Source organism: Condylura cristata, unplaced genomic scaffold, assembly GCF_000260355.1.
Source record: "Condylura cristata isolate star-nosed mole 26May11 unplaced genomic scaffold, ConCri1.0 scaffold00019, whole genome shotgun sequence".
NCBI lineage: Eukaryota > Metazoa > Chordata > Mammalia > Eulipotyphla > Talpidae > Condylura > Condylura cristata.
In genome coordinates, this window is record NW_004567120.1 from 40,961,994 (window position 1) to 40,980,899 (window position 18,906).

The 18,906-nt window shown below is 50.4% G+C and overlaps 1 protein-coding gene across 5 annotated transcripts in view; it reads left to right on the forward strand.

Moving 5' to 3' along the window:
* Window positions 1-18,906, forward strand: part of MTMR1 (myotubularin related protein 1) — a 33,279-nt gene that overhangs the window by 3,171 nt on the left and 11,202 nt on the right. Inside the window, exons 2-10 of one of the 5 annotated variants that reach the window (XM_004685865.2) lie at window positions 2,587-2,610; window positions 8,194-8,269; window positions 10,497-10,591; window positions 10,730-10,837; window positions 13,932-14,033; window positions 14,321-14,404; window positions 15,129-15,278; window positions 16,269-16,457; window positions 18,327-18,512. In XM_004685865.2, coding sequence (XP_004685922.1) covers window positions 8,224-8,269; window positions 10,497-10,591; window positions 10,730-10,837; window positions 13,932-14,033; window positions 14,321-14,404; window positions 15,129-15,278; window positions 16,269-16,457; window positions 18,327-18,512 — 960 coding nt within the window. In that variant the 5' untranslated portion in view covers window positions 2,587-2,610; window positions 8,194-8,223. Of the gene's footprint in view, window positions 1-2,586; window positions 2,611-4,621; window positions 4,676-8,193; window positions 8,270-10,496; window positions 10,592-10,729; window positions 10,838-13,063; window positions 13,085-13,931; window positions 14,034-14,320; window positions 14,405-15,128; window positions 15,279-16,268; window positions 16,458-18,326; window positions 18,513-18,906 lie in introns of those variants that run through there. The other 4 variants (XM_012727130.1, XM_012727131.1, XM_004685866.2 and 1 more) reach the window with 4 other exon arrangements.

Below are 18,906 nucleotides of genomic sequence, written 5' to 3' on the forward strand. Positions count from 1 at the left end.
TGCGGAAGTGGTTTCAGCTTCTTAGTGTAGTGCTTTAACCCACTGCGCCACTAGGGAGGGCCGATTTGGGGGCCAATTTTATTATTCAAGCATATCTTCAAAGAATGGACAGTCAGCTGTTAATCCCAAGAGGGGGAACAATGTCACTGGTATCACCTGAGGTGAGTTTAGATGCCACGGGCAAGTTTTGACAGTTTTGTGGTTATTTGAATGCATATGTGAACAACTAATACTTCAAACTTGGGATTTAATGGAGGTTGCGACGTAGAGTCTGGCAAAGTATGCAAAAGGAGGGCCTTTAAGTGAGTAGGAGGCGAAACCAGCCGATTAGCCCAGCCCTGGTCGCACTTAGGCCGTCAAACACCTTGCAGTGTGGTTCGCCAACTGAAGAAGTTTGGAAAACACTGGCCCAGCTGAGAGAGTAGGTAGCTGTTAGGGTGAACTGCAGGGCTTTGATGCCGAGGCAGCTGGAGATTTGCCTGGTGGTTAAGACTGTTAGAGGAAATGTAAGAAAGAGATGTGCTTTGTCCCTCTCCTACTACCAACTCGCTTTTATTTGTGTCAGGCTAACACAGACCAATCATCTCCCCCTTGAACTTGTCAAAAATGGTAAGAAGATCTGAATGTAATGTGCCATAGATTAGAGAGAACTGGAGCTACAAGTTGTAACGGAAGCTTACAGGAACTCTTAGTACCAAGGACGGGTGACAGTTTCCATTGTTTGGAAAGTGGAACTAGGCTACCAGGGCGCTGGCGAGGCGAGTACCTCGCGCCTTGAGCCCCGCCCCGACAGAAGCCCTCTCTGTGAGGAGAGGAGAGTCTGGAGTGGCGCATACAACTCTAAATCGCTTTCTTTCCAGAATATCCTTCCATTCTGTTTTTTTCTGAAAGGATTTGATTCTGGCCAGTCTTCAGGAAAGTAGGGCATTCTTTTTTGTCTTAATTAGCCTTGATATGGTCGCCCTCCTCCCTCTGGCTCTACAGTCCCTGCCCATCCTCACATCCGTTCTTCTGCTACCCCTCCTACTCCCCTACTCTAATAACTGTACACATGGCTACTAGAGCTCTTCTTCAAACATGGTGACGCGAAGGAGAAACTAGAACCCCGCACTGTTTAGCCATTCCAGTGACTCAATTCTGGAGGCTCCACACAGCACTTCGGTAGGACTCTGGAGGGGAGTGAGGGCAGCCCGTGGGGAAGGCTTCCGTATGCTCCCCCGGGCTTGGGAGCAGCCTAAACTGGGTACGAGGCTCTGAAAAGCCAGACCTATTTTCTTATCATTTTAAAGAAGTGTTTACTATTGGCAAGTGGAGGAGCAGAAATGTGACCCCATTCAAGCTGTGCGGGGCCCCTCTCTGCTGAAGGGACGTTGGGCTGGCCTGGTGTGCCTCTAACCAGGCGGTGCATCTCTGGAAGGAGACTACAGTTTTGTGTTTTTATTAGCATATGAGACCCGTTTTGAGTTTTGTTTGTTTGTTTGTTTTTGTTTTTTGTTTTTTTATCAGCATATGCATGTGTTTTGTTGATTTTTCTACTGGCTTTCTTGAGATGTAATTAATGAATGATACAATCCACATGTTATTTCGGATTTTTTTTTGATGATGCTACAGTACTGTTTTTTGAAGCCTGTATCCTGTGCTCTTTATCCTGAGTAAAACTTAAAAAAGCTAATAAGAACCTTGGATGATCTGTTTCCATAAAACTTCTAGTGGTGAGATGATTGGCTTTCAGATTTGGGAATGGGGACCAGAGACACCTGCAGTCCTCTGTCTCCACCATTGGCTTTTCCAATGCCCAGGGCATTCTGAGGGCTGCCTCTGAATGTGCTCCTGAATGCACCACTGTGCAGAGTCAGGGGTAGTGGAGATTCGGGTGATGGCACCGAGCAGGGCTCCAGAGTAAGAAAGCTGCTCCTGGCACGGCCAGCAGCTGCAGGGCAGGGGCTGTTCCCCCTGGCTTCCTTCCAGGACCGGGTGCCTTTCCCACTGGGAGCTGTCCCTCGGGGCAGTAGGTGCTGGGTAAGGGGCACACATCCAGCTCTCTCTGGGCCACCACAGCAGGGAGTTGAATTCTGGAGTCCCAAGAATGACTGGAAATATAATTTCAGTACAAACCAGGAAAAGATTTGTAGCTTACTGGATTTTATGACCCCATTAACGTTGTAACCAAACTGCTCCGGGTCAAATGTTGGGGCTTTTGCGGATTTGGTTTTGTTTCTGTGGGAGCAGAGCCGCCTTTCTGTGCTATTGTTTCCATGGGGACTGCAGCCGGAACTCCCAACTGACACAGGGAATGTTTCAGGCCCTGTGTGTGAAACATTCAGGTGTGGCGCTCAGCAGAGGGCTCACAGTAGTGCACTGGTTTCAGCCTGAGGGTGGCGAGTGTCCCCAAAATACAGACTGCCAGAAAACTGTGGGCAAATGTGTTAGGATTGGACTAAAACGTTGAAGGCAAATGTGCTAGGACTGATGTGCTCGTTCCGTTTGGCAGAGGAGGGAATGAATGGGCTGGTGAGTGGAGCGCCCTCTCTCACAGGACGGTAGCCACGTGTCCATGATGATGTTTTTTTGTATTTTAACTAACAGGTTTTCAGGAGGCCTGATATCAGGGTAAGGATGTTGGCTGTCGGCAAATGGGCCTCCTGCTCGTGTGTCTCTGTGCTTTCTGGAACACTTAGTCTGTTCGGTGTTCTTTACTTGCCCCTGGTTTTTACGAGCCACTCAGATCAGTTTGCTCTGCCGTGTCAAAGCTTTAAGTGTTCACTAGAAATGCTTCATCTGTCACGACATGTGTGCAGTACTAGCCACTGTGTGGGACGGCTGCACGCTCGCCGGCGCTGCTCTGACTTTGTCCTTTGCTGTATGCGGAGACTGGGCCCAGAGGCTGTTCGTGACAGGCCCCAGAGTTCTCGGAACCTTGCCTGCCGGTACCGCGCACTGAAGACTGTAGCAGCCGCAGTCGTTAAGTGCTTAGATGAGGGCCACTCTACCTGAGAAGATTTAGGCCACCTTTGTGTTTGTATGAATCCAAGGGGATAAATGAATTGCAGCTACATTTAGTGGAATCAGCCCCACTTCATCCTTCTAAGACGCAGATGTACTTGTCACAGCTGGGGAATCATAGCTTGCCCTTTCCTCACGACTTTCCCTCCCTTTATTTCAGAGTATTCATAAAGCAAGACAGAGATTGGTAATGTGCATGTGTTGAAACCTGAGTCTCAGGCGTCGAAAACTAACCTATTTCCAGTGAATGAGCAGTGTGGATTTTGACAGTAACTTTAATGACTTCGATGTAGCATGTTCAGTCTTACTGAAGCCAGTGAGTCGTACAGGAACCAGCAGGTTAAGCCAGAAGCTTGGTATTTGGTTGGTTTGTCCTTGTCTGCCCTTCCTTCTTCTGCTCCCGGGGCACTTGCTTTCCCTGACTCACAGCTCCACATCCATGTGCGGCTTCAGACTTGTGCATGGGCTTGGGAATAGCGGGCGCTTCTTGCTGTTCCTCGTTCACTTTTCTGTTTCTAAGAATTTTGCAAAGAATGAGAACGTTCTATTTGTATTTTGAAAAAGCGGAAATTTCAAGAAACTGGCTGCATTAAAAAGTTGCACTGCTCTGAGGAGCAGCAGCACGGACTGTTCTGATTGCATTCTGCAGGACGGCATGTGTCGAGTGGCTTTGTCCTTTTGTGGAAGTGATGACCCTGTGACACCTTCACTCCCTCTCACTTGTTGCCTTTGGGGAAATACAGTTTTGGGAACCAAAGTTTGGTGAAGGAAAATTTATTCATGCTAAATTTTGATACTTTCAGCATCAAAGACTTGAAACAACCTTTCAGGGAGGCTAGAAACTTTGATCGTCATCGTCATATTCCTTAGATCCCCAGCGACCAAGAAGTCCAATTTTTTAAGTTTAAAAAAAATAATGGTTCTATGAGGAGATTAAGAACATAACAGTTTTCCTTTAAAGGAAAGTCTTAAAGACAGTTGGCTTTCTAGCTGTTTGAAGCACGCTGTGCTGTAGTTAGAAGTACTCTGTCTGGTATCTGTTCACACGTCACAAGTAACGGGTTATGTTCGTGGGCCCCCGGCTCATGGCACGTGCGCGAGCATGTGTCTGGGCGTCTTGTCGGTGCCAGGGCGGTGCAGCTCTCTTGTGCATGCGTGCCTGCGGGCTGCCTTTGTCCTCTGGCGTGGTTTGGCCCCTTCCCTGGTGTCCGTGCCGTGCTTTATTTTCTGTGAGCAGCATATTGTGTGTCTGATTTTTTTCTTTGCTGTAAATATAGTATTGTTTGGTTCTAAAAAAAGACTGTGTTCTTTGAAATCCATGATGTTTGTTTGCCTCTCATAGTTCTACCTCCCCACAAAGCCAGCAGAGGCCCAGTCCCAGCCCAGTACGTTCTAGGCACCTGCACGTTATTTCCTCTACTCCAGTAGGGCCCGGGCCGGGGCGGGCCGGGGCGGGCCGGGGGGTTGTGGAGACTTGCCGAGCTGGGAAAGGTGTGTCGACTTTTATATGCTTACTGTCTCTTTAAAAAAAGAACTGCTGTCCTTTCACCTGTCTGTTTGCACGTGTTTCTCTTTCTCCTCTTTGCCTTTTCTTGTCCATGCACCTGGCGCTGTGCAGGAGACTCAGGAAGAGCACAGTGGCTGCCCTTCTGAAGCCGAAGCCGATCAGGTGGCAAGTTCTACGTGTTCATGTTTGCAGCTGCAGATCGTGTGTTTAGAAGCCATTTCACACTAGCTCTCTAGGCGACAAGCAAAACTTCCAACTGCTCTTACCACGACAGTAGTGCCCTCCTGTCCAAGTTCGGTAGCTTCCATTATGACATTATTTGCAAGAATTGGTTTATCCAACATTTTGTTAAGCAGAAATTCGCTCCTCAGCTTTCCCAGAAAGGGCTGTTGATGAGGTTAGCCAGCCTCCTCTGGCATGACTGGGTTCCTGAAGCACCTTTAAAAGACGTAACGGTGCAGGTGCCTGGGGTGTCCCTAGAGGTGAGGACTTGGTTCTTCACATTTGTGTGGTCCATGCCCAGCACCATACCTGGTGGCTTGTAGGTTTTTGTGGAACGAGTCCCTTTATTTCATATTTATTAATTAGAAGAAACACAAGTTCTCCCTGAGCACATTCTCTTTGCTCAGTACTGCTAGGTCCTCTGGAGTCTTTAAAGCTGCAGAACATTCCCCCAGCTTATGTAGAAACTCCAGGTGTGAAACTGCCGGGGGCAGAGCTCCAGAGGAGGCCGGCAAGAGGCGTTGACTCAGCTCCACCCTCCACTGGGGACTCTGGATGGAAGCACTTTGACGACCCGATTTGAAAGCCCCTACTCTTGGCATGTGGCCAACACAGAAATTGTCCATTCTGCCACCGAGGGTCAGGATGGGGGGGCAAAGTCCTGGAAAAAAAAACAGGGCCATCCTGGTGGGCCCGGGCCCTCGGGCACAGACCCAGGCAGCCGGAGGGCCTTCAGCTTGGCCCTTCATGGTCATTGGAACGGGTCTAGAGGGGAGCAGCTGAGAGCTGTCTCAAGTGGACAACACTCAGAGCTGAGAGGAGTGAGTGTGCTCACCTGATCAGACTTGTCCACACAGACACTCCATGCTCTGACTATGCAGCACATGGTTGGATAAATCAAGCGTCAAATCATGTCCGGTGCAACTTGGCAGTTGCAGTCAAAGCTTCAGCCCCATCTCCTAGTGCCAGCTTTACGAAGGAAATGTACTGTACTCACACAGTGAGCCTTCAGAAACTATTCTCTTGAATTCCTGTGCTGAAGCTAAATGTTTCCTGTGCAAAATAAACTTTTTGTGGGGGATGCAGAACAGTGGGAGCATTTCTGTTTTCTTCTGATAGTTGCTTTCTCCTCTCTTATAAAGCATAGCTCAGATTTAGTGATTACCGGTAGAGAGTTGTCCCCCCCACTTGCCCCCCCCCAGTCATGTAAAAGCAAGGTGTTTCAGGCCACATTTAACAGGACTGTCAGAAGGAGAGAAGTGTTTCATCTTCAGCCTTTATCTTGTTCACCTCAAGGCCCCCTACTCAGCCGTTACCCACTGAGTCTGGGTTGGGATGTACAGCACGAGAGTGGCTGGAAGTTCCCTCCCACCACTCCCAGGTTCCGCTGCTCAGCTTACCAGCTGTTGCGTTAGTAACTAGATGCTGAAAGAACCTGTTGCTGTTTAAGTGTCAGTTGAGGAATTGAAGTTTATGTAATAGGTGATCATAGTTAGCCATTAAAATAAGCACTGCTAATGTCACATTGGAAGTACTTTAAAACTTGGATATTAATTGAAGTAGGCTTTTCGCTTGGTAGCTAACTTTATCATACACTTAGTCACTCGTTTGGGTAATAAAGAAAGCAGACACTCAAACGAAGACTAATATTAAGTTTGGTGCTATTTTTAGTGTTTCTCAAACTAGCCATTCAAAAGTATAGCTACTGGTTTATACTTTACTGTGTAAAAAATATATTTCCAAGTCAGGTGTGAGTATATAAATGAATCCTCAGTTGCTTCTCCACATCCCCTTTAGCAGCTCTCAATGTCCCCACAAATTTTGGCTGCAAAGTGTCAGTGTGGCCTAGAAGTTTTAAATGAAAAGACTTCCATGAAGGCAGCTATGGCTCCTAATCTGTTCTTCCATGATGCCTCTGGAGGAGGGTGGAGGGCGCCCTCTGGCGGCCCCTGTAGACAGACTGACCCTGACCGCTGCTGAGCATACTTTCGCTCCTTGTGTTTTCACTGTCCCCTCTTCTCTAGAATATTGGACTAAGCTACTGTGTATAGTGGATTGAACGGCTTTCTATGTTTTTTTAATTGACTAAGTCCTGTTAATGAAACATCAACATACTGTTATAACTGGAAAATAATTATTCTGAATTTTCTATAATTTAGACTAGAATCAGGAAAGAGATCCGTTTTTAATGTTTTGTTTCACCAAGTTATGCTGAAAGTTTAGCATTGTCCATGCTTTCACCGAACACCTGTGGCCGCCCTACGCTAGCAGGTATTTTCTGGAGAAAACCGCATGCTCTAGCGCCCTCTGGCAGACTCACTGTGCACTGACACTAAAGACGTCTCACTAAAAGTGCCCGACAGTTTTCTTCAACCCAGCATTTCCCAAACTTTTTCCGTTTAAAGGCCTATTTATATCTCTTGGGAATTTAATGCTCTGTGAAACATAGCTTGAACATTTCTGGGCTTTTGAACATCTTGCTCTTATTTGTGGCACATCACATTGGAGATGCCAGGGAGAAAGTGACCAGTTTCTATGGCAGCATCTCACGGTGTTGCAGTACCTTGGAAGAGGCCCCGAGTTCAGGCTCTCTCCCCTGGCTTTGGAGACGTAGACACCACTTCCTCAGCGCCTCTGAGTTATCCGTGCTGTCCAGCCAAGCTCAGAAGAGACCAGCCAGTGAGCTGCAGCTTCAGTCGGGACATTTAGAAATGTGGACATGTAGGTCCCTGGCCATCCCTGATGTCCCGTAACCAATATCATCGTGGTCAGGAAAGCTAATCACTCACTAGCAACTTGCAGGGTGAACTAGTTGGCTGGGAGGAACTTGATCAGAGCACCTGCTGCACTTAATGGTTGAAGTACTGCTGTCTGCCAGGTGAGGCACACTCTCACAGCCTGGGTTGGATGCACCTGACAAGATAAGGTGCTTTGCCAAGTTTTTGCTCCTCTGCTGTGGGCACAGACAGCACACAAGACTGTAGTACAGAAGTCGAGGGCTTTCCTTAGTAATGTTACTGCCTGAGACCCCCCTTCCACACTACTTTCATTAGACTTTGGGGATGCCCGCACTATTTCATAGTCTGGCCCGTTTCTGCAGCTACGTCGCATGTTGATTTATTTGTACTAGTTTTATGCCTAGAAGGTAACCTTTTCAGACCTTGTTTCCAGATTTAGGAGACACTTCATAATAGCTATCTGTGTAATGACTGCAGTATCTATCTGTCATGTCAAGCCATTTCCGTATTAATGCTTTCTAACTGTGAACTTTAAATATGTGTAACAGTTTGCTAGAACATTCAGCATGGTGTCCTGTGATGCTGAGCTTTGAGATTGTCTTGTCAGGGGAGGGGCCTATATTTTGCACGCTGCTGTAGCTTTGTAGCAAGAGCACAGGGGCCCCCCCTTTCCTAAGGCAGGCAGGCGGAAGTGAGCCTTACTCCCGTTTGTTTTCTTGCCAGGCTCTGAGGGATGGAAATAAGCTGGCACAGATGGAAGAAGCGCCACTTTTTCCAGGAGAATCAATCAAGGCCATTGGTAAGTGTGACAAGTTCCCGCAGCTGGTAGGGACCCGGACAGTGAATGGCACTTCATTTGCAAGCACAGGTGAAGTGTATGCTAGAGACCAGCCCAGCTAATTTAGCCAGGCGTGGACGGACTAGGTCTGCTTACTCTGTGAATGTCATCATCCTAACAGCTGGAAGCGATGGAGGGTCGCTTGGAGCTCCAGCTGAGTGGTGGGTGGCATTACCAGCAGGACCCAGCTTTTTCTGATGAACTGGATAAGCCGCAAGTTGTAACGTCACTCCATTAAGACTGGAACCCTTCACTAGAAAGGAAATGTGTCCCGCAGTGAGCCACATCACGTTTTAATGACAGTTCTGAGAATTTGCCCAAGGAATTATTGTGGAGTTTAAGCTCCTAGGAGTGTAATTGTAGTGCAAGAAGAGAGCATGTGTTGTCACCCTGGGTTGACAGGTCATAGCCTGGCGGCCACAGCCTCCCTAAGCCAGGCAAACGTTTCCAGCAGGTAGACGTGCCTGGGGCGGGGGTGGAGGGGCAGCTTCCCGGCCTTTTCGATTCAGTTGCCACCTTGCTGGCGGGTTTGGTGGGCTAGGCCGAGTGCCACGGCCTTCCATCCTGGCTCCCCGTGGATGTGTCTCGGTCTCCGTGTCAGGGACGCTGGTGTCTTCTGCACTCGCCTACTGGCCAGCCGGCGTGCCTCCCACTGACAGCCCCAGGCGGGGCTCCTCGCTTCTCCCCACCTGGGTTTAGAGCTCTGGCTTTGGCTTCTGGAACTTCATTCATTCCTGGTGGCCCTCCGGCCCTTCTCCAGGAATTGTGGCCCTGTCTGTGATGCTTTCAGAAGAGCTGTTGCCGTGGCAGGGCTGAGCATGCCCCGCCTCTGCGGCTGCTCCAGATGGTGGGCTGTGCAGACTGCGCGCGCATAGCGCAAAGAATCCAGACGCATCGCCCACCAGGCTGTTGTCATCCCGGTCATATCTGGCACCCACCTCCTTCCTCTTCATCGTGCCTGTCCTCCTGTGCCTCCCCCCGGCCCCCAAGCACTAGAGACTAGCTGATGTAATTGCTGGGTGTGCCTAGCTGCTTCCTCTCAGCATGCATTGGGCTGCCGGCCCCACCCTGTGGCACGGCCCTCAGCCTCCCCTTTGGGTGGCTGCGCCATTTGCTTTTGTGCTCATCTGTTGATGGCCGTCTGGGTTGTGTCTGTTTGCCTCTGAGTAATAAAACTGCTCGAACATTCATGAACAAGTCTTTCGCTTCCTGCCCGGTTGTCCTCCTGTGGCCTTTGACCTAGCTACACTCACCTACCACCGCTGCTCTCCTTCCATCTTTCCCTCCTTCCCTGCCCAGCTCCCATTTCCTGCTGAGTTAAGTGGCCACTTTCCTGAGCGGCCGCTTTTCTCGGCACACGACAGCGCTGACTAGGCTCTAGAGCAGTGGGGATGCCCTGTGTGCTGCCTCTCGCAGGCCTGTCAGGTCACAGGCTGCTTGCAGACCGGCCCTGCATCCACCTACCCAGGACTCTGGCTGCGGAAGCTGCTTGGACACCGGGTGCGATAGGGAAGTAGAAAGGGAGAGTCTTGAGCATTGGGGTGGTGGGACAGGACTGTACAGGCGTGTGTTGCCTGCAGGCCTGCTGGCGTGGTCCTTGGCGAGGCTGGGGCGCATTGCAGCTTGGGGGTAGGTGCGAGCTTCTTAACTCCCAGAGGGAGACACCTATGCCGTGGACGCCGGTGTCAAAGATGGCGGTGGTGAGGTTCTCAGCCAGAAAATGAAAAGTGGCAGGGAGGCTGCTAAGGAGTTCGAGTAAAGAAGGCTTTTGCGCTTCGCTGAGGTGGTTCTCAGGTTGGCCTCTGCACGGCCCTTGCCTAGGGACTGTGAGTGCCAGTGCTTAGGGCCGAGTCACTTTTCAGTGGCAGGCTTTCAGACTTTAAGGCATGGCTTTTTGAGGATGATTAACTCATCATTCAGGAGAAATGTTAGCCGCCTGAACAAAATGGCAGTTGCAGCTTATGATGGGGCCCTTTACATAATACCTCATTACGTAACAGATCAGAAATTTGTTTTAAAATCTGGAATTGTATTAGAAAACTATCCATCTGGGTCTGTTTTTAAGACAACAGCACATTTACAGTTCCTAGCAAACTCAGATCACGCTGTGCCTCTGGGGGCTCCGCCAGGTGATGGCGTGGACGGCAGGTCTGCGGCAGCAGCGCCGTTTCTATTGCTTGTGTTGCAGTGAAGGACGTCATGTACATCTGCCCATTCATGGGAGCAGTGAGTGGGACACTGACGGTGACGGACTTCAAGATGTACTTCAAAAACGTAGAGCGGGTGAGTGCTCGAGATGGTGCCATGCTTCTGAAGCCATGCCGGAGGGTAAACAAATGGCTGTTCGCCTCGTGCAGACTTCGCGTCTGTCAGCCGTGTGCGCTGACGCCGGTGTGTGTGTCTGTGACTCTGCAACCCTAGGATCCTCATTTCATCCTGGATGTTCCCCTTGGAGTGATCAGCAGAGTGGAGAAGATCGGGGCACAGAGCCATGGAGACAATTCCTGTGGCATAGAGGTCGTGTGCAAGGTACGTCCAGACGTAAGCACAGCTGAGTGGACGGCGGGCTCCGGGCCTCTCTGACGCCTTCTGCAGGGTCTGTCTGAGGAGCTGGCGCTCAGGCGGCTCGCGCGCTTTTAGGACAGCCCACTTGCAGTTGCGTGTCAGCCGGATGTGCCAGTGTGCATGCCACTGGAGGAAGGCTCCTCCCACACGGAAGTGCCCTGACAGGCATGAGCTCTGGCCTGAGTCATGGTAGAATCTGTGACGGTTCAGAGAAATCAAAGCAGAGATCAGAAGTTTTCCAGTTTGTCATGTTAAGACTACTTTTTCCAGAACAGTGGATGGTCAGAAACGTCGAAACGGCAGTAGTATTTGTAAATTCTGTGGTTGAAAACACGATAGAGCTTCTTGGGTGTTCTGGAATGTTTGCCTGAGCCACCCTTATGTTTAGTTGTGTGCCCATCTTCCAGTTAAGTAGAAGTGATAACTGGTCTTGCGGGGGAGTGCCTGACCTCTCTTCGTCCCTCTGCCATCATGACAGCCTGACAGAGTGCCGAGAGAGGGGTCTACCTGCTCAATCTTCAGGGTCCCTCCCAAGGCTGGGATGTGCGTTCCTGCCATGTGTGCTGTGCTCTCATCCCTGAGGACAGCTCCCCCTGGGTGGCCTGAAACTGCAGTGGACCCCACTTTTTTCACAGACCCTTCCCAGTCCAGTCCTGACTCTGTTGACCAGCGGGGCCTGCAGGTGCTGTGTGGTAGTGCTCCCTGGGCATGGCTGTGTCCGTCTCAGTCTGGGCTCACGCAGGAGCAGGCGAAGCCGCTGTAGAGGGGACTTTCTGCAGAGGGTAGCTCGACTGGTCTTCACCTTGGGAGCCCATTGTTGCCCTGTTCGAGGCTGCAGCGGGGTCTCTAGGTGGGAGGGAGCCTCTCTGCCTTCCCCCGAGGGCCAAGCAGCCATCCACCCGCCTCTCGCCCTCCCAGCCCGTTGAGTAGGGCACACCTGGCCCACCACGGCCACAGCATCTCTGCACCTGCTCCTTCCTTAGTTTGTGGCAGTTTGCGCCTGAACAACCCCACGTGCAAGTCAGTGTAATCAGCCCGCACGACACGCGTGTGCAGCAGGGCAGCTGGCCTGGGCGTGCCGGAAGTTGCGCTGCTCAGGTGGCTGTGCTGTGGCTGACATACTAAGATATTAAGAAAAAAATACCAGTTTTCAGTGAGATTCTTTGTAACAGCAGCTCAGGAGGGTCAGTTCCGCCGTGAGAGCAGATGGCCGGGGTGCCCTGGAGCCGAGGGCCGGCTTTGCTTTTGGCAGAGTGTGGGAGCCCACGGCCCTCTGGTCAACGCTGCTGTTCTGTCCTGTGTTGCTCACTCTGTGCAGAAGAGCTAACCCTCCTGGTGTCAGGCTTCACCCTTCTGCTGCTTCTTGAAGTCAGTGCCAGTGAGCTGTTGGGGGATGTTCACACCTCAGCCAGCAGTTTTGTGGGGTGGCACAGACACACTTCTGGTGTGTTCTACACAGAAGAACCCGATGGAGGGACTGAGGTCCAGTTCCGAGCAGCAAGTGGCTTTAGGAGAATCTCCCCCACCTCCGTGGTGTCAGCGAGGCGAACAGAGGGGCCCAGGTGTGAGCATGCTCACAGTTTTCTCACCTGCTACCAACGGGTCTTTGCCCGACAGCTTCTGAGGCCTGTCAGCAGGACAGCACCTGGCATTTTGTGGCACTGAACCACTCGGGCACTGCCGTCTTGTCACCATCAACTGCCCTTTGTGCCAGTGGCAAGAACCTGCTTCTTCTTTTCAATCCTGGATTTAGCTAAACACGACCTCCGTGCTGTTTCTGAGTGCATAGCATGCCGGGCGTCTCTGGCAGCTCTTCTGCAAGGACAGGTCCCTGCTTGGGCTTCCCCTTAGCCTGGCCGCCAGCACCAGCTCTCTTGGCTCTAGGTTTCTTCTCGTTTCACCTGCCATCTTACAAGTCGGAAGGGGCTTCAGATATTTTTAGGGTGGTGATCAGCATTTACTGATAGCTGCTTTAAACTCTTTCGCAGCCTGTAATGACAAGGGCCATGATCCCAGCCCTCAGCTCATGCCTGAGAGCCTGGTGAGGTATAGGGTTTGGTTTTAAATAGCTGATAACCAATTCAAAAGGCACAAAAGTTGGGTGTGGGGAAACGTCAGGCTCCTTCCACCTAACTCCCAACCACACCACCCCTGCTCCCTGCAGATGCCTGCAGTTACTGACCTCCACGTACGATTGCACGTCTGGTCTGAGTGAGTGGGAGCCTGTTACCCCGCTTCTGTCTCTTTCATTCCCCTTGATGCTGTGCCGTGGGGCTCCTTGAGCCCGCTGCCTGCTCGCCCGCAGCAGCTCCTTAGTACCCCGAGCTGCAAGTAGCCGTCCCCTCTCAATGGGCACTCAGCTCACGTCTGTTCGTGTGCTGCATAAATACCAGGGCAACAGCGTCCAGTTAAAGCTGTTGCTTTAATGTCTGTGGCCGATTCTCACATTTCTTCTGATGTTAAAAAATGAGATGTTCGTGTCTAAAGCCTAAGGGCATAGCTTTATAAAAGGTCTGGGGGCAGAGAGCACGACTTATGCCAGGCCTGGGAAGGAAGCACATGACAGACGCCCTTGGCTGGGTGGCTCCTGCCCGCTTGCACGTGTAGGGGTGAGTGTTGCACGCTGAGAACTTGGGTCTTAGTGAGAGCATTGTGCGCTGTCAGGAAGTCCTGCGGCCGCGTCGCTGTGACGGCCCTGGCCCTCAGGCCGGGAAGAAACCTCGGTTCCCGTGGGCTGCGAGTCCCATAGTTGCTTCCTTCAGTAGCTTCCCACCCACAGCTCACCCTGTGCCACCTGCAGCCGTGAGTGCCTGTGCCCGACAGCATCCGTTACACACTGCCCACATTCCTGGCTCCATCGATGACTTTCTTCCCCGCATGTCCCCTCGGCTTCGGTTTCCTGGATTTTCATCTTGCTTGAGGTGTTTTGTTCGTTGCCTTATGTTAGTTGGAGCAAAACAGAGTATAACATGAGAAATGAATAAAGATATTTATATCCTAGCTGATTGGCCCACATTCAGTGTGTGTTGAATAAATGAGTTCGATGATTGTTTAACAGGATATGAGGAACTTGCGACTTGCTTATAAACAGGAAGAACAGAGCAAACTGGGAATATTTGAAAATCTCAGCAAACACGCATTTCCTCTTTCCACAGGGCAGGTAAATACACCCAAATAAAACTTCTCTGCATGTGTGTCATATTTAATTATTTCTTTCTTGAGAAGTTCTTTCTCTCTTCTAACTATTATTAGAATATTTAAAGTTTGTAACTTCTACATAATGATTAAGAAAAGCTGCCAGTTTGTTGTTTCAAAATTTACAGATTAAAATGGGATTGTACTATATTCAGCTTACTACTGGGGGACAAGAGTCAATGCTGGGTGCATGATTTAGAGAAGAAATGCTGATGTGTATTCTGTGGCTTTTTTTTTTCTTTTTGTATCCAGACACTATTTGCGTTCAACTATAAAGAAAAATTTCCAATTAATGGATGGAAAGTTTATGACCCGGTATCTGAATATAAGAGACAGGTAAAGTATGTTGCTCATCAAACTGAAAATAATAGGTTGAACTTTTTTCTTTTGTAAAAGGTTAGAAATGTAGTGGAGGAGAACCTTTTACAAGATGCTCTACTAGGTATAACTCCCCCTTGGAGGTCCTCTGCTCGCCTCCTCTCTGCAGACCAGACCTGCTGCTCTTTGCCCTGGTGTCAAGCAGGGTATGAAGATGGCACCAGGCAGTGTGTCAGCCACCTGGTTTCTGTTAGCCGCTCCGGATGAGCTGAGAAAGGGTCGAAATCAGTGGCCCGAGTTAGGGTCCAGGCGCTGCTGGGCGTGCTGTCGGGAGAGCCCAACGTGGGGTGAATTTCATGGTGTTGGAACTTTGTCTCCGCCCTGAATTTGGTATGGTCATTTATATATTTATTTTAGACACTTGTAAGTGTGTGGCTAAAGGATCTTCATGACTATTTTCAAAAACGACTGTGCTCATTCTTGAGAGAAAATATAAGAGATGTCCAGGACTCTGGGAGTCTGGTATCTAGTTTTCATGTCATAGTATGTTGGGAAATCTTGGTGCTTCATTAGGTTTTTAAAAATAGTTTGATATGGCTTATGTTAGATGGGTGTGGATTCAAATGTGTAGCAGGGAATAACATTGTAGGTGGACTTGAGTAGAAACCAGGACTTAGACGTGGCTTGTGGTCAGTACTTGCTGAAGGTGTGAAAGTGGGCTTTGCCATGCTTCTCCCCTCAGGGCTTGCCCAATGAGAGCTGGAAAATATCCAGAGTAAACAGCAATTACGAGCTGTGTGACACCTACCCTGCCGTCATTGTTGTGCCAACGAGTGTACAAGATGATGACCTTTCGAAAGTGGCAGCCTTCCGAGCAAAAGGCAGAATCCCTGTGAGTAGTAAAGGCTGTCATTCAGACACAAACGTATCCTGCTTTAGACCTAAGGTGGACAGAAGCAAGACGGAGAAAGCCTAGTGAGTAAAAGGCCGCATAGAAGAGTAAGCCTGACAACCTGGATGCAGCTGCGAGTCTCAAGAACTACCTGACGGTGTGAGAATTCTGACTCCCTGCCTCATTTTGTTAAGTACAGGGGTTTTCCGGTGCGCTGGCAACCTGTAGTGGTGTGACTGAGGGCCACAGGATGGGTGTGGCCTGTCACTGCCGCCTCTGCCTTTACAGTTCATGGCCGGGTTCCCTGAATCCTCCTAGAGAAACTGTACTGTGGCAGATGCAGAGTGGAATGCCACAGCCAACCCAGGGGGGCCTGTTCAGAAACAAGCCAGCAGGGGGTTGTGCATAACAGCTTTATTGTGGGTTCAGCGATACATCAACCCCCTCCCATGTTTAATGCATAGAATTTGACAAGTGTGGACACATGCACACACTTGTGGTTCCATCGGCACCACCGGTGCGGGGGCGGCAGGGCGGGCGGGGTGCACACTTTTGAACCCAGAACATGTAGTCTGGTATGATCCTGAGGCTCTTGGCCACTGGAAGGAGATGCAGGTTTCAGGGCCTCTCTTCCCTTTGTGCTCCTTGCCGTCTGTGTCATCGTCGAGAAGCAAAAATGTTTTTAAATCAGGAGAAAGAAATTAAACAAGTCAATGCAATAGGAATGGAGCTTAATGTTAATATGGTCTCACTTAGTTCCTGCATTTCTTAGAATCGTCAAACTTTGGAGGTAGAAGGGTATTTTAGACCTCTAGTAAGACTTGTCTCAAACTCACCAGACTTTGCAGGCCACGGACCCTCTTATGCTAATTGCCCTGGCTCTCTTGCCTTGGAGAAGAACATGCAGAGGAAGCTGTGCTCATGAACAGACATTTACTACCTTATGCGGTGCTGTTTTCAGTACTAACACGTGTTGCTTACAAACACTAGGTGTTGTCATGGATTCATCCAGAAAGTCAGGCGACCATTACCCGGTGCAGCCAGCCGCTGGTGGGCCCCAATGATAAACGCTGCAAGGAAGATGAAAAATATCTGCAGACGATAATGGACGCCAACGCGCAGTCGCACAAGCTCACCGTCTTTGACGCGCGCCAGAACAGCGTCGCCGACACCAACAAAGTAGGTTCTCCGCCATGTCGTGGAAGTGGCTGAGCAGTTGCAGAGTTAGAGTTAGGGCTTTGCTTAGGGAAACCTGCAGTTCGCATGTCATGGGCAGCTCCTCCCTGCCCGAAGCTGGGACCCACGGGGAAGCCCAGCGCTCTCCCTGGTATTGGAGTGTGCACATGCAGCGTCTCACTCAGGCAGGGCCTCGTCCCTCTCGTGGCTTCTTCACACTCTGTGCACTTAACAAATCAAGTAAGTATTTTAGAGAGACGATTGTGAAGGTCTGGAAATTTCTTTAACCTGTGAAACGAAGTGGTTAGTTGATTAGTAATTTGGGTATTAGTAATCAGTACTAGTAACTAGTAAGTTGTCCATTTGCGTGCGGTCTTATTTCTGGACTAGGTTCTATTTCATTGGTGAGTGTCTTTTGTTGCACTACCAAGCCACTGTCGCTTCTTCTGCTTTATAGAATAGCTTAGAGTCGAGGACTGTGAGGCCTCCATTTTTTTTTTTTTTTAAAGATTTATTTATTTATTCATACAGAACTGGGGTACAGGCCAGAGGCTCAGGGACGGTGAGAGGCTTCACCAGAGACAGATTGGGGAGCAGAACAGGCAGATTGACGAAGTACACTGCTGAGGGGAGCAGCGGGCGGGTCAGGAGAGGTCTGGCTCGCCATGTGGTCTCCTCCGGGGCAGGCAGCAGGCGGGAATCGAACTCATGCGGAAGCGGCCTCAGATTCTCAGTGCTGTGCTTTAACCCGCTGCGCCACCAGGGAGGGCCGAGGCCTCCATTTTTATTCTTGTTTCTCAGGAGCAGTTTTGCTCTTCTGGGTAAACTTCATGATTTTGGGGGTTCTATTTCTGTGAAGAATGCCACTGGGGTTTTGATAGGGACGTGTCGAGTCCGGATTGCTGTCGATAACAGCCATCTCGCCATGCGCCCCTGCAGCCCACAGACACGGAATACCATGTTCTTTTTGGGTCTTCTTCGGTTTCTTTCAGTAGAAGCTTAGCTTTCTGTGTCCAGGTCCTCCCTCTTTGGTTAAATGCATTCCAAGGTATTTAATTCTTTTTGATGTGACGATAATGGGACTGTTTTCGTGATTCTCTTTATGCTAGTTCATTATTTATAGCAATGTAATGGGTTTTGTATATTTTGTAGCTCCACAATAGGTTATTGTCTTCATTTATTATTTTCAGTAGCTGTTCTACTGGGGTGCGGATGGTGAGGCTTGTGCACACCAACAAGCAACTGTGGACTCGCAGTGGGTCTAAGGGGCGCACTCGATGCTGCCACTATCCGTGGAGAGGGTCAGCTTCCACAGGCTAAGGGCTCGGTCTCCCGAGCCCACCTCCACCTCAGACACCAGCCACCCCTCAGCCCCTGTGCTTCTCACCAACCAGCTAAAGTCAGAAGGCCTTCTGCCCTCCTCCTCCTCCAATTTGAGATGCCCACGGGCTCCCTCGGGCATGGCTCCTCGGCCTTGCGTTTTTGACTTTCCCTCCTGGTGGCAAAGCGTTCTGACACTTTCTCTTCTTAGTGTCCGGGCCTGGCCATGCGGCCCCTTTCTGGCTCAATGGTTCCCTGGTGCTCAGTGACCATTGGCCCTCCAACAAGCATCGTGCCCAAGGGCTTCCTGAGGGAGCACAGCCCTGCAGTACCTGATGTCTGACTTCCAGCCTCCGGAACCTTCAGGAGACAGTCCTGTTGTTAGAAGCCACTTGGTCTGTGGCGTTGTGTTCCGTGGCCCCAGGAGACGCAGGCAAGGCTGCGGAGGCTGGTTGTCAACAGCCGAGTGGCTCTCTGCTTTCATGGTCGCGCGTAACACTGGAAAGAAGAGTTAACTCAGACGAGGCAGAGTTGACCTTGTGTCCCCAACAGGCGAAGGGTGGAGGATATGAAAGTGAAAGTGCATACCCGAACGCAGAGCTGGTCTTCCTGGAGATCCACAACATCCACGTGATGCGCGAGTCCCTGCGCAAACTGAAGGAGATCGTGTACCCGTCCGTCAACGAGGCCCGCTGGCTGTCCAGTGTGGATGCGACTCACTGGCTGGAGTACATCCGGGTAAAGGGGAAGCCCTCACCGGCCCTCTGGCTGAGAGCTCTGTGTGCCCAGAGCGGGCTGCCGCGTGCTTCCCACGCACGTCTACATGCACTTCAGCCTGGTTTCCGTGGGTGGCCTCAGGACTGGTGCTGGGTTAGGGGTATTTGTGACAATAGTAGGGGACGATGGTGGCCGGAGGCAAGCTGTTATGCTGCCCTTTGGGACATTCATAAAGAACCCTGTTTCCTGCCTTCTTTTTTTTTTTTTTTTAAACAAAGTGTCTCCCCGCCCCCAACCTCCCACATTGCTCCTATGTCCTCGAGAGCTCTTCTCTTGCATTCTTGTTTGGCTAATGGACCCCCATAAATCTTTTATGCTGGAGTAGGAGTGAGACATAATCTGGTTTCTTGCGCCT